We start from the raw sequence: 16,482 nt of genomic DNA, 5'->3' as shown, positions 1-16,482 counted from the left end.
TATTAAAAATTTAACAGATTTTCTAGGATCATTTATTTATAATAATGTATAATGAAAAAAGAAAATCAAATTATATCAAAAAGAAAAATGATTTCTATTTTTTACATTTATAAATTTCAATCCTGTCAAATATGTAATATTATATTATAATCTTGGATAACCTGCCGAATTCCTTTTTTGATTTTATTATGTTTTTTATTTAGTTTTTACTAAGTCATTAATATAGGAGAAAAATTGGCACGATAATTTCTTAACAAGTAATGATCTACAAGAGTTAAGCATTAATAAAAAACGGAATAATTGAGTGAATTCTTAAAAAAAATAGAATCTGTTATATACCAATTGCAATTCCTATAGCGATTTTCAGAATTTATCTATAGCATTATGTCTTTTAAAAATTAATTTTCTGCAATCTTTTCTCCTAACTTTCTTTTAATTCTGACGAAATAAAATAATCGGAATCTGAAATTATATTTTCTTTAGGCAGTTACTTTTTCATATCTCAAAATTCATTTTAGTAGCAATTTTGTCTTAGCTTTCAATTCAATAAATATATATAAAAAAAAGTATGTGCGTTGGTAAAAATATTCACCGTTCGCAATCCTTTAAACCAATTGCGAAAGTTTTTTTTTCTTTATCAGATAAGCTTTACTATGACTCGAGATTTGTCTTTTTAATATTGGATTATCCTGCGATTTACCTTCCACTGAACAGAGATAAAAGATTTTACCTTGCTTTTATTCTGTAACAGAATTTTTGATAAGCTTCGTTTAAGCGTTGATGAAACGTTTAAAATAAAGTTAAAAGAAAAAAAAAAACACATTTTTTTCAATTGCGTAATTATGTTTAGAATAAAAAAGTTTAAAATACTAATAAAATACAAATAAGTGGAAGATAACTCTTATACATTTTTATACACTTATCCTGAACTTTGAAAAATTAATCGTTATATTTCATAAATTTTTGCAAATTGAAAGAAACTAAATGAATAAAAAGAGAGTTCAGGACGACGCACTGTCTTTTTTGCATAGGAAATAAATTAGCAAAAATTGAAACAACTTGATGCATTCAATTATTTCCAGGAAATGAAGGCATTATTTTACTAACGAAAGTTTTTTTTTTATTTCACGTACTATGTTAGAAAGATAATTACAACATCTAAGGAAGTAATTTTTTTGTACAAAATGTACACAAAAAGTATTGTAATCGTGAAAAAATTCCGAACTAGAGTTATTTTGATAAATTTCTTTTAAACCTTTCTAAGTCTTAAAGACATTTTTAAAGCCATTCTTATGTTTCTGTCTGTCCATTCATTTTTATAAGCTTGAAGAAGACAAGCCATTAATGCACCGATCTAGAAACATCCGCTTTAAAAATTAATTTCTAATAGTCAAATGTCAGAACTGCATCTTATGTACATACATGAAAGTTAAACGTTCAATCTACCATTAATTTTTAGAAAATAATTATTTTTATTGAATATTTATAAAAGGATATAAAAGATAATTGAATATTTTTAAGTTAATTCTGAAAAATAGAGAAATGTTGTTTGTCAATGAATTACAGAATGTGTACAAAAATAACTTTTTTAATACATTAGTTTCTAATGAATGAACTATTCAAAGAAGCGGAGTGAATTTTGGAATTTTGGAATTTACAGTTTAAGAGACACACTTAATCAAAACAACAATTCAACTTTTACAGTTGTGGTTACAATGGCAAAATTTAAACTATTTCTAATAATAAGATCATGTAATCTTCACTAGCAAAAAAGGACAAGAAGAAAAGTTGATGGAATGGTTCTAACAAAATATAAAACACCATCATTGTATAGAGACTAGATAAAAGATGAAACAATTTTTAAAAAATAGAAAAGTACTAGAAAACCAAAATAATTTTCCATGTTCACAAATTTTCGAGAAGTATTTAACATATTGTTGCGTGTAAAGGTGGACGACATGTATCATTTAAGATTCTATATCCATTTATTAACAAAGTTGTCCTGAAACGGTCATCTTTTGCTTTTACAACTCTCAGCTTTATTGTAAAAATAACTCGGAAACAAACTTTAAAAAAAAATGAGGTTTTACTCACAGATCTTCCAGGTTCAATAATCCCACAAATGCTCCAGAAGACAATACTGAGAGAGGATTGTGAGATAAAACCCTGAAAACATAATAAAAAAAGATTATCAGTATATTTAAAAATAAAATGGAAATGATTTTTTAATTTTTTTTTTCTTTTTTTGCATTTATATATGCAAAAGGATATTTGGAATTGCTAATTCTGCATCTAAACAATTACGTCAATTATTTTTTTCTTGAATTATATTGCAATTAAAAATATTTTTTTTTCTAAATCATAAGCTACAAACTTTTATGTATGAAAAAGACAGAGGCAAAAATGTAATTCAGTTATAAAGCTAATTGAATCACAATTTCATTGGTTAGATTGATACAAAATGTAGCAAACTTCATTTTTTTCCTATAACAAAAATATATATCAAAATTTTTCATTTTACAGAATGTAGCAATATTATTTTTTCCTATAAAAGTTATTCCTATATCTTTCATGAAAATGGTTTTTATATAGATATGCCATTCATTGCAAATAGTAGGGACTCACTAGGAAGAAAATAGACAAGACAATAGGCGCTGCATTGCACTCTTATCATTCGTATTTCAATGAGTGAGCATTTAGAGACTTCCATTTAGGCGCTGATCTCTCAAAAGCTGTCTCCTTTCAAGAAATGGCCTCTTCAACTAGATATATCACCATCAGTTCGGCATAAATTTTGACTATTTACAAAGTGAAATGCACAAAACACTCTACTTTATTCTCTAAATCGAATCGATTCCTGCAGTGTTTTAATTATAATTCAAACTAAACTGACTATACTTTATTTTAGTTTTAGTATTCATGTATAATGCATTTAATTAATTTTTACTTCCTTTTCTACGACAGAAAAATATAGATAAAATCTATGTAGTTACAGTTAAAGATGTATTTACAATTCCAATTTGCGTGGAGTTTTTCTGTCGGCTCTTTTCTGATTTTTGTTCAGATGCATGTTTAATAAAAAAATTCTGTCTTTTTAATATACTGAAAAGAATTTTCCTTAGTTTTCTTATAGTTATTTCTTTTTCCTGTTTACAGTTTTTAATATAAAACGTTTTTTATCAGCTTTTTGAACACAAGCGGCATGCTGTAATTTTATAAATATTAAAAAACTTTCTCTAGGAATCGAACTCGAGCATTCTGATATTACAATACATCGCAAACTACTTTACTGGTACTGGTATCTACGTATATATTTATAACCATAGTCTTAGCAATGAATTAAAAAGAAGAAAATCAATTTCTAGAGGAATCAATCATCTAGAGGAAAATGAATTTCTACTAATATATTCTTGGTTTTTACGTATAAATACTCGGAATAGTACATACTTCATATATTTTATGTTATGTTAGAATAATTAACCTCCTTGTTATTCATCATTCTTATTGCTAAGAATAAATGTTTTAATTCTAATCTCATAATAGTTTTCACCATGATTAACTTCTTTTTTTTTTATCAAAATAGGAATATCGAAATAAAACTATGATCTCTTGAGACTCAGGTGAAAACACTCTAAATAAAAATAATAAATAATTTTTAAATAATTAATCTTGAATAATTTTTTCATATATTTCAAATTTTAATGAATGTTCGAGAATTTCTTATGATATTCATTGTGTCTAGATTAGTTTATAGTATCATTTGATTTTTAATAAAGCAAATATTATTTTTATTTTTTATTACACTAATTTAAAAACTATTAATTTTTGCTATATTATACTTTAGAACCCTCATTATGATTCATAAATCATGACTTTAAATATTATGGAGTATAAAAAGCAATGTTTCTGAAAATGATTACTAGATGGCGACACATGTCAAGATAAAAGTTTCCCTGAATTAATATGTTAATATAACATCAAGAACTCTAAATTTACTTAAGTGCAGCAAAAAAATCATTTCATTCAGAAAAAAAAATTATGAAATTTTACATCTCATTTGGAAGCGAGTGAAAAAAGGATAGCAAAATTGTACATTTACAAACATGAAACAAGTCAAATGAAGTAAATAAGTTTCATGAGTACACAACATTAAACAACGAAAACATTCACTTCAAATTTGCGAGTACAGCTTAGTAATAGAGCGTTCGACTGCATTTCGAATTTACTTTGGTTTTGCTTTTTGCATATAAAATTCACCTCTTAATATATTTCCACGAATCTCAATAATAAAATCTTCTTAATCAGTCAATAAATACCAAATTATTGTAAAATTCAATCAATGATGAAAAATATTTCCAATTTTCAGAAATCATAAACAGCGTCTCTTTTATAGCAATGCATAGATTGTCCAATTCATCTCACCCGAAATTTAATATTAATATACTCGACGAAGAAATCTTACAAAATTTGCAAGAAACTTCTTAATTAAATTTTATATAAGGAATCAATATATAAATATTAATGAAGAAAGTGTTCCGTCTTAATGAAAGTTGCAATAAAATAATGTGCAACTGCCTTTCATCGATATAGGCAATAATTTGGTGATATTAGTTCCACGGGTAATTACTTGCTCGTTGCGTCTGCATAATTGCTCCCTCATACAATTGATGGAAATAAATAATTCAATCAACACTTGCGGAAGAATTCTCATTATTATGACGTAAATCATAAGGTACCCTCTACTCCAACTTTGCATATACAGAAAATCATAAATTAAAAAACTTTTTTCTTGGATTTCAATTAAAAACATATTGCTTTGTAGTTTCGCAAAATTATCATTCAAGTTCATCTTTAGTGATTCAAATAAACATCAGATAATGGACGTGAAAAAAATTATGTAGTATGTATGTATTTGAGAATTTAATGATTTTCTTTTGTAGAATCGGTAATTAATCTGGTGCATTTGTTAGAGATACATAATTACTGTTTTTTAATCCATATTTAATATTTTATGCTTTAATTTTTCAACGAAGACAAATTCCTGTTTTTCACTTTATTTTCCAGATTATCCAAATGAATGAAATCAACTCTATTTGCACAAAATGCCCAACAACATCGTTACGATATTGGCCGGCATTCAAAATATCGAGAACATCGCGGAAATATCGTACAGTAAGTACCTTGTGTTAATAGGGGATGCAGGTAAACCTGAAGTCACATGACAAGAAGATAAGGTCTTCACTTGGATCATCTTACTATATGTTGTCATCCATTAAACTGTGAAATCGTTTTTTTTTTAATATTCTAAATTTAAATGGTGTGTATTTAATGCAAAACGAGCATAAATGACCAAATTACCAAATTTTTGATATATATATATTTTTTTACTTTTCAACGTAAATTTTTTTTGCATAGTATTCAAATTATAGCTGTTTTCTTGGTACATTCTTCTATTATCTTAAACATAAAAACCAAAAACAGAATCAGCTACATTTTAAAAATAATTAGGAAAATAAGAGAACTAATACCCTAGTCCCAACCTCTTGTCCGATTTTTACTTTTTTCATTTTATCGAAGCTGTCGACCCGTAGATTTGACATCAATGATCACACACATATCATTTCGAGAACAATATCGAAAACATAACTGTTTTTTATATTTTCTAACCCCCCCCAAGTCCAAAAATGTAACGATTTCGCCAATTCTTACTTTATATTAAGCTCATGACGATTAAAAAAGTTCTCAATGATTACTTCTTTTTCACTCTTGATTTTCCAGAGATATAGAAAATTATAATCCTGATATAGTCCCCAGCTATATCAACAAAACTGATTTCCCCAATTTTATTCGTCAATTAATTTCCCCACTTTGCAAATATAGTTAACTAATTAGAATGATCGATGTTTATTGTGCAAGTATAATTTAAAATACTATTTTCATTTAATGAGAACCGAGTAAATATCAATGCTTTTCAACTTTGGTTCATTTAGCCCTCTTCGTTTTGTAGTTACCACCTTCACTTATATTCGGACAACCGGGCGCACATCCAGCCTCCAAAACGGATTTCGTTCAAAATTTGATGCAAATCTACAAAAAAAGGCGTTAAGACTATATATTAGAGTCATTTTTATCTGACGAATGTGAATAATCATATTTATAGACACACAATCAGATTAATTTCAAAAATGAGTTTTTTTGCCTCTAAGAAACCTGAAACTTAAAAATTCGTTAAAATCTTGAGGTCAAATGTTTTTGACAATGACATCATTTCCTTTTTTTAAACTTCGCATACAAGGAACTCATAATAAGTTATTGTTTAGAACTTGATTGACTGAATTAGGTAAACTGTTACTGATATCAAGTATCTATCGTCAAGTTGATACTATCATTAAATAAATTTCACAAATAGGATTAGCATTAGGAAATGAAAGTGCCGATGCAAAGTTCAACAAAGGAAAAGAAAGAAAAAAAAAGAAATCGCTGATGATATACAAAAAGGCCCATAAAAAGCAGGAATTCAACAAAATAACTTGAAAATTGAATTTTATAACATTTTTAAAGCTAATAAAATGGCATAAGATTTTTTTTTTTGTAGATTTTATAAAAAGAAATTGAATTCTTCTCCTAGAATGCCTGCTATCGTTTGATTTATAGATATCGAAACTGGTAACAAAATTTTTGGTGAATTTTGAATGATTTCATACGGATATCCTTTTTGAGTTCTGGTTTTATATAAAACCTATCATGAATGTAATGGGAGCGAATTTCGAATTCGAGTCCGAATGTTGGTCGACTCAGCCTTTCATCCCTTCAGTGAGTCGATAAACTGAGGACCAAGCATGCTTGAAAAATAAACATTGGGAGTTCCGCGTTAGGCTGACCATCTAACCGGGACATATTCCTTGCACCTCGGGGCCCTCAGTCAAGAAAGCAGATATGGGCACTGTAGGCCTTGGCCCACATGGGCTGTCGTGCCACTGAGTTTAGAAGTTTAGTATCATGTATGTAAACAAGTTAAATCTTATCATGTCACATATATTTATGAATTTAGAATAGAAGTGCCTAGAGAATGAAATTCATTTTTTAAATTCAAAACAGGATATGACAAATCCAATTAGGAAGTCAGAAATAGAATAGAATCATTCCTAACTATTAAGTTTCTTTTTTAAATTATTTTTTCCTTATACCATATTTGAAAAAATTATGTCTAATATTAGAACGTTTCTTTCAAAATAATATGGAATAACGAAATAAAAGCCGAACAGAATGCATTGTGGAAATATGAAGGGTTTCACATTTTATTCTAGAATATAGCTCCCACAAATATTTAGAATTGTTTGTTTTTATTCAGTTCAATTCTGAGGTACCGCGACATAAAGTATGTCAGAACTATTTTTCTTACTGAAAGCGAATGCATTTCTTTCTTTATGTTATAAATACAATGAAGAGGCAAAGCTTTAAAACGTTTCTAAAGAAACCGAAACGTGTTTACAAATAACAGGGCTTCAGTTATTTCTAAAATGTTGAATAAACATGAAATGCTTTTGAATATTTTGCTGAATAAACACGAAAGCAAAAGACTCTTTCGATTTCATAAGAAGGAAAAATAGTTTAAGATAAGTTTTTTTTTTTTTTTTTACGTATAGCTTACATATTGATACAATGTCGGCGGGCTTGTAAAGTGCCTTCAGTCACAACAACACAACATATTGATACAATCTATATCCTCAGGGCCGGGATAGCCTGGTTGGTATGGCACTGAACTCGCATCCCTTTGGTTGTGATCCCGAACCCCGCCGGCCAAAGACTCACCGTGGTGTGATGGCTTGCACACGTATAAATCTGTCGTGGTCACAAAGTCCTCCATGTCGAGAGTAATACCACTGGAGTTACTGGTTCAGAGGTGATCGTTCTCAGATTCAGGTCTAAATTACGTTCGGTGGATGAGTCAATGAATTGCATGAAGTCCGCCCGGTAAAAAAGGTTGTGACGCGTGGCTAGCTAAGACGCACTCTTGGCCCTAGTTGGCGTTACTGTAAAAACACGAGACGCTCACTCGGCTCAAATCGCTGACAGATAACTGTCAGTGGGCATGTAAATTGCCATAAGTCACAACAACATATTGATATAGTTTATATCCTTATTGTGAAAATATGAAGGGGTGTTGCAGTCAACAAGTTATTTTCGCAAGTGGTGATTCAAATACCCATTTCTATCAAACAGCAAGTAATTTAACAGCCTACTGAAGTACAGTTAATAACACAAAAAAATATTCAATAATATCGCAGGATAAAAATATGCTTACATATTTTCAATTTTTTTGGTTGTTTTTTGTAACTTTACATTTATATTATCTTTTAATATATATTTTTTTCTTTTGACACAATATTATATTTTCTCTTTCTATTCTAAATTATAAAGTTTACTAAATCATTTGAAAATGAAAAATGAGTAAATGACAATACGTTTATTTATGTTTTCCGATTTGAATTTACGATAGACGGAGTTATACAATAAAAAAAATCAATGGAAATCTTGTGCAAAACTTTGCATTCATAGATAGATACATAATCAAAGATTCTCCTTCTAGGATGCAAATCCTCAAGTAAAGTGAAAACAAAAATAAGACAAAATGTTTCGAAAATTTTAACTAATTGTATGAAAATTAAAAAAAAAAAATTGAAAACATACTTTTAAAAATTCACTAAAAAGCAGAAATTTTTGGCCTTAATTATATCCCATTTTTAAATTTTTTTTATGATTCATCGTTATTAGATTTGTCAAATTGCTATTAGATTTGTCTATTAGGAATTTTGTCAAATTTCCTTCCAGAAGGTGTCAAAGGAGGGAAACAAAATTTAACTATAGTAATCCATTAAATGATAGGCAAGTTCTGAATTTTTTTTAATTATGTGCTATCAAATGTAATTTACAATAGTACAAATCTTCAGAGCACTTATTCATTAGAAAACGAATGAAAAATCGGTTTTAAAACCCCTTCTTTAAAGGCATGGAATGAGTCGGTAAAATAAAAGTATATTAAAAATGGAAAGTATTTGTAAGGGAAAAAGTGAACTGCTGCCTTTTAAAACCAATTACACATATAAAGACAAAACTTTTCTGAGGTGAATCATTTTTAATAAAAGAATTACAAATGGGTAAAATTCGAAACAAGTTATTCAACGAAGAAATGGATTAGAATGGCATTGAAATGTTTGGTACTGATATAAAAATCTGAGAAGTTTAATCCTCTAGAATTTCATTTCTATATAAAGATGATACTCATAAATCGCAGATGAAAAATAATAATTCAACAAATGTTCTCTACAGAAGCTATAATTTTTATAGAAGAATCATGGACCATGCTTTGCTAATTAGCGAAAACGATTCAAACTCCAACCAATAAGTAACAGCGTGAGAAAGGATACATGTCCCATACACTGTACGGTCACCTTCCAATTTACAGTTTTCTTGCCAGGTGAGAAAAAATTGGCAGCCAATTAACCTCTATCTCATAAAAAAGAGCATTATCTAAAAAGAAAACAAGGAATAAAATAACAAAAAATTATCTCCATCCTCAAATCCAACAAGAACTTAATTAAATCCCAGCCACAAAGACCGGATTCCGAATCAAATCAATGAAGAAAAATCGATTAGTGATTCCTTATCCGATGCAAGACAATCTCTAAGGTTGTGAATGGATCCATCTTCGATCCTCAAATCCAGTATCTTCATTTAATATTCATAGATATATTTATATATATGTATATATTTAACATTTACTTGTCACTACAAATGTATTATTTATTTTAATTATTTGTCATCCCCATCTCACTTCTTCAAACTACTGTGGTACATACTTGTGTAACACTAAAACAGAAAATAATTTCAAGCATTTCTCATTTTATAAATTGTAATAATAAACTTCTCAACATTACAGACAATCACGTATTTTATGCATCTATTTTTGCTTACCTGTTTATCAATTGTCATACATTTTGTTTATTAGGTTAACATTTTACGCAAAAACTAATTCCTCGAAGAACCTTTCCCCAATAATTTTAGAATTGCTACGCATCTTTCTAAATACTATTATTTCTTTTCACCCTAAAAACTATATTAGTTACTACTGTGTTTCAACATTTATTCGTACATTTTTGAAAATCTTGTGCTTTATTTTGCATACGTTTCTTTTTGAAATTCCCGTGCATGCTATTTTGTTCATCATTTTGAAAAATGTATGTTTTATTTTATTTATTTTTCATTTTGAAATTATTGTTAAATTACGTTTACTTTTCTGTATCTTGAATGTTTTGCAGTTTGCTTTTATGTTTTTTCATTATGGAAATAGTGTGTGTTTATTTCTATGTTTTTTCATGTTTAAAATATAATATATTTAATTACAAGATCCACATTCTCTTGCCTTTAAGCCTCGTAATCAAGAGCCAGCTCTATCACACGCTCTCAACCCTTTTATCATTCCAACTGAGTTTAACACAAATTTTTGTTCGGTAACAATTGCTCAATGCACTCCTGTGACTATATAATTTCACAGGCTTCCAATTAAATGGTTGGGTAATTATAGGAAAACAACTATTTTAAGGTTTCGGCCTTCTGCATGTACTCGCTTTCCGTTGGGGGATGATGTGGGTTTCTTTCTTTCCGAAAAATTAGAGACCGGAACCAACAAGGTCGTAGAGTCAGGGGTAGTAGTGTCTATTCTGTGTTTAACATATGAAAACGACACTCGATTGTTGTGTTTCTATGCAGTACTCGAAAATGTCACAATAGACATGAATTAGATTTAGCATATGGTTATTCCCCAGAATTATAAATGAACATCAAATGAAAACATAGCAGTTTCACAGTCCGCCTGGCTATCTATTTATGCGTATGTGAGCACCACGATTTAAATAAATGAAATTGGATAAGTGTGCTTATATACAATATAGGAGATTTGTCAAATTTTGGACCAAATAAATCAAAGAAAAGACGTCCAAAAGACATATTAGGTTTTTTCCCCTATGACAATGAATTCAAAACAAAGTGTAAGCATACAAACAGGTGTTGTTGTTTTTTAGTTTTAGTTTTGAGAGAAATTTTAATTTTGTATATCTAGAGTACATCCAATATAAGTCAAAAGGGGGAAATTATTGTTAAAGAAGCGCTATTCCGTGGATTGCTTTACTAATATTTATTTATATTAATCAATAATATTTAACTATTATATAATTATAATATTAATTAATAGTAATTATAACTTTTAAAGATTTTTTTAATAAGAATGACATGCTGTTTACAAATGCTTAAATAGGATACTCAAAATATAGCTATTTTCACACACACACGGAACTTTATATGGAATTTTGAAACCTTGTCTATTACCAACTTATTTGTGTCAATTTCGTGAATTTTATCTCTTGTAGAAATTCTTTAAGCCTCCCAGTATATTGTCCTCGTTATCACCGTATTTTGTATATTCATCGTCATATACTTGTGATTTAGTGTATCTTTTGAGATGTAAAAAACAACACGTGGAAACAAGCGGTATCCGAAGAGATCATGGCATGATGCCAAAACAGTTCTATAGAGAAAGAAATTTCCTGCCAGGAAACAGCGTTGCACGGAAGCAATATTCCCATGCAAGAAAAATATTTTCAAAACAATCCAGTGTTTGAGAGTGATTTGTCTTATTTGAAATTTGAAGTCGAAACGTTTGTGAAACATAGAAAAATATAACCGAAATCCCCACTCAGTTAACATAAGCTACTGTAGTATTCAGTAATCTGAATACCATATAATAGCTTTAAGATATCGTGACAATAATGTTGGGAATTTTTTCCTATTAATAACCTATTCCAATTATGCTCCACATCCTTTTTTTATGAATTAAGCAGGCGAAATTCATTCATATATATATATATATATAGTATAATATCAGGGCGCCACATGCTCTCTATTTTAATATTATCGAATAACTGTCCATTAAAAAGTGCCTATTTTCCATCTGAAACAGTTTTTTTCTGGTGTTCTAGGCACTATTTCAAAAATAAAAATATCCCATAAAGAAAATGCGGTTGTTTCGTAAATTTTCAAGGTCATCAAAATCAAATTAATTAGAATCACAACCTATTCATTAGTTCTAATATAAAGAGTAGACATTTTGCAATGGAATAACTAAGAATGGATGAAGGAATTTATTTGCGCCTGATGAAGGACACAAGGCGAATAAATATATCACAAATAAAGCGACATATAATATTTTCGATTTGGTCGAATGGCAAAGTGCATTTTTATATTTTCATAAATATAAGATATTTTTGTAAACTTCATTATAAAGGGAATGAAATTAAGTGTGTAATTCAAATATGACTCTGTAGCCAGCCGATAAATATCTTAAATTTCAAACAAATCTTTAGTTTTGGACAGTATGCCAAAGTTCATAAGTCTCAAACATTGGTTTTTTTGTGTGCAGTTCATGTACATGAAAACCGTTGCACTTTCAAAATGTCAAATAATCATCTTTCCCGACTCAAAATTTACTCTTCATATCGAATTTTAATGATTATATTAATTTTCCTAAATATAATTCACATACAAGAAAATAAAAAGTTAAGAATCACAAATATATTATTCTATTGCAATGAATTGCATTATAACTGAAGTAAAATAAATCTCAAATCTTGTAAATTTCGATTAAATAGGAAATAGGCTACAATCCATTGTAACTAGATTACGGTAAGCATTAGAAAGAAACATAATTTGTAAATAAAACATTAGTCTTTTCTACTTTGTTTGTACTTGATTTTCAATCCTTGTTGTCTCCAGAATGTTGCCAAGTGAGTTAACGTCACACTTTAATATGCTAACAATCAGTGACCGAATACTTCTAGGCAGAAAAGAGTGGATATATTCTCAATCGCCTTGTTGAAAGAACATGCGACATGCCAACCAACAACAACGTGATGATGACAATCATTTGAGATTAAAAGAAGGTTGGGTTTTTTTCCTGACTTTCTCGAACGTGGAGTGAATCAATATCGAATAACAACGTAATTCTTTCTTGTATGAGCTTGCAAACAGAGACTTCAGATTTTAAGATTTTCAAAGAACTTCAAGGTTTATCTCAATACTGCAAAATTATATAATACAAGCATGGCTATTCTGAAGATGGTCCAAGTTGAATGGACATTAATGCTACAGCCTTCACAAATTCCGATTCATATCTGGAAAGCCTACCTGCATGGGAAACAGTCTAGAGATGGCAAAGAGCTGATAATGATTGTGTGTGTTGAAAGAAAAATTGTGATCCACTTCAGAAGTTTTATGAATATATATACGTGCCACGAAACCCTAGATGGTTGCAGTGCATGGAATGAAATGAATCATACTCTTAATAATATTTCTGAAGAATCAAAGCATCGATGCTTTAACGAACGAACTTTTCCTTTTTTTCTAGTGCTTGATTTTATCTAGTATAGTGTGCGTTACTTTTTGACATACTTCTTTATATACCTCGAAAATGTATTTCAACATAGCTTCATTATTTTGAATTTATTTTTGTTGAGTGAAGATACCAACCTAAACTCACTGCTATTCCTATTAAAGAGTATTGGTTGTCTATTCAATAAAAAATTAGAATATATAAATAGACCAGCGAGAGTGATATCCTCTAAACTTCCTTACATAACTTGACAAGACTAAGAACGATTAATTTCCGGCATGCGGTTAATAGTATCTAAAAATCGAATTTCTGTTTTAGACGAGAGTTTCCCAACCAATTGAAACAAAAATTTGACACAAAACAGCACTTGTAATCACAGAATGCCACATCAAATTTGATATGTTTAAATCACCGAGTTTTTAAATATATTTAGACAATCGCGTTTAGATGTTTCTAAATGTACAGACCGATAAGCAATCAATTCTTAATTGTATTTGACTCAAAATTTTACAGGTGCAACACATTATAGATGTTAAATCTGTGTACATAATTTTATCTATCTAGGTCTCTTCAATTTATATTCGAACAGCCGGACTGATGGACTTCTTCGGAATTCATGTAATAGAAACCAAAATGTAATAGAAACCTGCCAATTTAGTCTAAAGACAATGAACCAAATTTCAATCGTCTAGCTTCAAGCGTTTGCGAGTTATCTTTGTCAGAGACAGACAGACGATTCAAAAAAATGTTTTTCGAACTCAGAAAGGTCTAAAACGTGAAGACCCAAAGTCTCGAGTTCGAATTTTTTTAACGCTTACTATATTTTCTCTATACTTCGTATACTAGAAAATAAACATTCTTTTAAATCACAATAGGATAACAGTTTCAAGTAAGTACAGTATCTGCAAGCCTGAAAAAGATTTTGAACGCTTTCGAAACGTGTATGTTTAATGATTTGCAGTATAAAGCAGGAATGTTTAATAGTTAATTGAAATACTTAGCATATCACAGCAGCTTCTCATGAAGTAACATGTCTTGCTAACGACCTCAAGACAAGCGTGAAAAATCACCTTCCTCACACAAATCTTCTACTGCACGATGATGAAATGGTTTTATCGATTTTGTTATCAAGTGGCGAAGAGACCTTTCAGGATTCTCTTAACTTCCTCAAGTTTTCCATCATAAAATTTTAATGATTAAGGGAAACTTCCTAGGTTGAGACCAACTTTTTTTCTGTCATTTTTATGAGTTTTTATGAAAAGAGACATTTTGTTGGGATGGAGGAAAAGTCCATTTACATTTTGATGACTGTTTTATTAATGAAGTAAATAAAAGATGAATTTGTTTTCATTGAAACATATGTTTTTGTCGGTTATTTAATAAATATATATTTAAAATTTATGATCCATAAAGGAAAAGTTTTTTTTATGACAAACATTTTAGAAAATGGATGTTACAAAGTAACGAATCGATTGCTGTGAATGAAGGTATGGTTGAGATGTGGTCTCGTATCTTTTTATAGAATAAAGCCTCAGAATTCTTTTTTGTTAGCCTTCCTGTATTATATTAGTATCCTGTTACGCAAAAAGGAAGTACACTATTCTGAAGGTATACTTTAAAATTCAATTTATAAAAAGCATTGCAATAATATTTTAATACTGCATCTATCTAAAAGTAATTAGTGGTTTTTTTTAAATTACATAAACTTTGAAGTTAGAAAAAAATTACAAAAATATGAAAAATTCTTTTTATCGTTTCATCTCCAAAATAAATCCTTAGATGCGATAAAAGTAATATAATAAAAATATTTAAATAAATAAATTAATAATTATTATGTTCAGAGGAATAAGTATGTTTTAATTCATTTTTTTTCTTTACTTGATGCTCCTTTCAGTTTGAAATGCCTTCGGAATATTACATAATATTTAAAAGTTTAACTTCCTACGAAGTTAAGTAATATTTAGAATAAAACAATTCCTATTAAATATTAAATAAAGCTGGGTATCCATGTTATGATTCGAGTCTTTTTATTTGTTTAAAATTTAATTTCTTTTAGATAAACATAAACTCTTTATGAAATTTCCTTGTTTAAGTATATTTTTTTCTTAAAAATTAGCCTTTCGACTAGATATTAGAAAGTAATATCCAGTTTTATTACATCATATATTTGTAAGATAATAAGAAAAGCAATGAAAATTAAATATAACCTTGCATGAAATATTTAAAAATTTTGAATTACTGTACGCTTTTAAAAATAATATATAATTTGTTTTAAAGCATTTTTAGAAAATATTAGAAATATTTATATTACAATATTAGGAATTAAGTGTTTCATAATTATAAATCAGCAGTTTGCAAAAATGCTAATTTAGTCCATCGTCCTTTCCAATATAATGCTTTACAATGGATTGCAAATGACTTAAATGTACAGGATACATTTTCAATATTTCGGAATAGCTTTGTACAATGAACTTGAGTCGTTATCGCTATAGAACTGTTTCTATAGATACAAAATTTTTTAGTTCGTTTCAGAGTGGAGGTCTAGAACAAAATAGTTTTGTTTTACCATCTGGGATTCACCTAGAAAAGTAGGGAAGGGAGCATCTGAAATTTAAGAATGAGAAAAGACCCGTTTCAGTATGCCGGTCTACGCTTCTCCTGAAGGGCAACAACTGTGGTGAAAATCAGCGCCAATCCTTCAAGACAAGTGTGTCCTGTAATGGCGAAAAATATTTCTATGGTCTGGGTAAAATCTTTATTTCCTAAATCACTGTTGCTGACTGAAGTCGAAAATATTATGTTATGCCCCGGAAGTCTGTTGAATAGATCTCACGTTGCCATAGAATTCGCTGTCACTTGAATGAATCCAATATTCAAGCTCTCGTCTCAGACGCAAGTTCTCTGATCGTGATTTTACGAACTGCATCAAAATGTTCTCATTTTGTCAATGATGATCTGATTTCTAGATGATGAGTATATACCAAATACAATTCACTGTTTAATGATATACAACCATCTTCGAAATATTTGTATCACTT

At 29.0% G+C, this 16,482-nt stretch overlaps 1 protein-coding gene across 4 annotated transcripts in view; it reads right to left on the bottom strand.

Annotated features, from left to right (window-relative positions):
• The window catches only part of LOC129983991 (relaxin receptor 2-like), a 359,185-nt gene that overhangs the window by 51,302 nt on the left and 291,401 nt on the right, over nt 1-16,482 (bottom strand). For all 4 annotated transcript variants that reach the window (XM_056093732.1, XM_056093731.1, XM_056093730.1 and 1 more), the window contains one exon: nt 2,095-2,166. In XM_056093732.1, coding sequence (XP_055949707.1) covers nt 2,095-2,166 — 72 coding nt within the window. The remainder of the gene's footprint in view (nt 1-2,094; nt 2,167-16,482) is intronic.

This window comes from Argiope bruennichi, chromosome 9 (assembly GCF_947563725.1).
Source record: "Argiope bruennichi chromosome 9, qqArgBrue1.1, whole genome shotgun sequence".
NCBI lineage: Eukaryota > Metazoa > Arthropoda > Arachnida > Araneae > Araneidae > Argiope > Argiope bruennichi.
The sequence above is the reverse complement of the archived record's forward strand: the minus strand, read 5'-3'. Positions and strand labels throughout refer to the sequence as shown.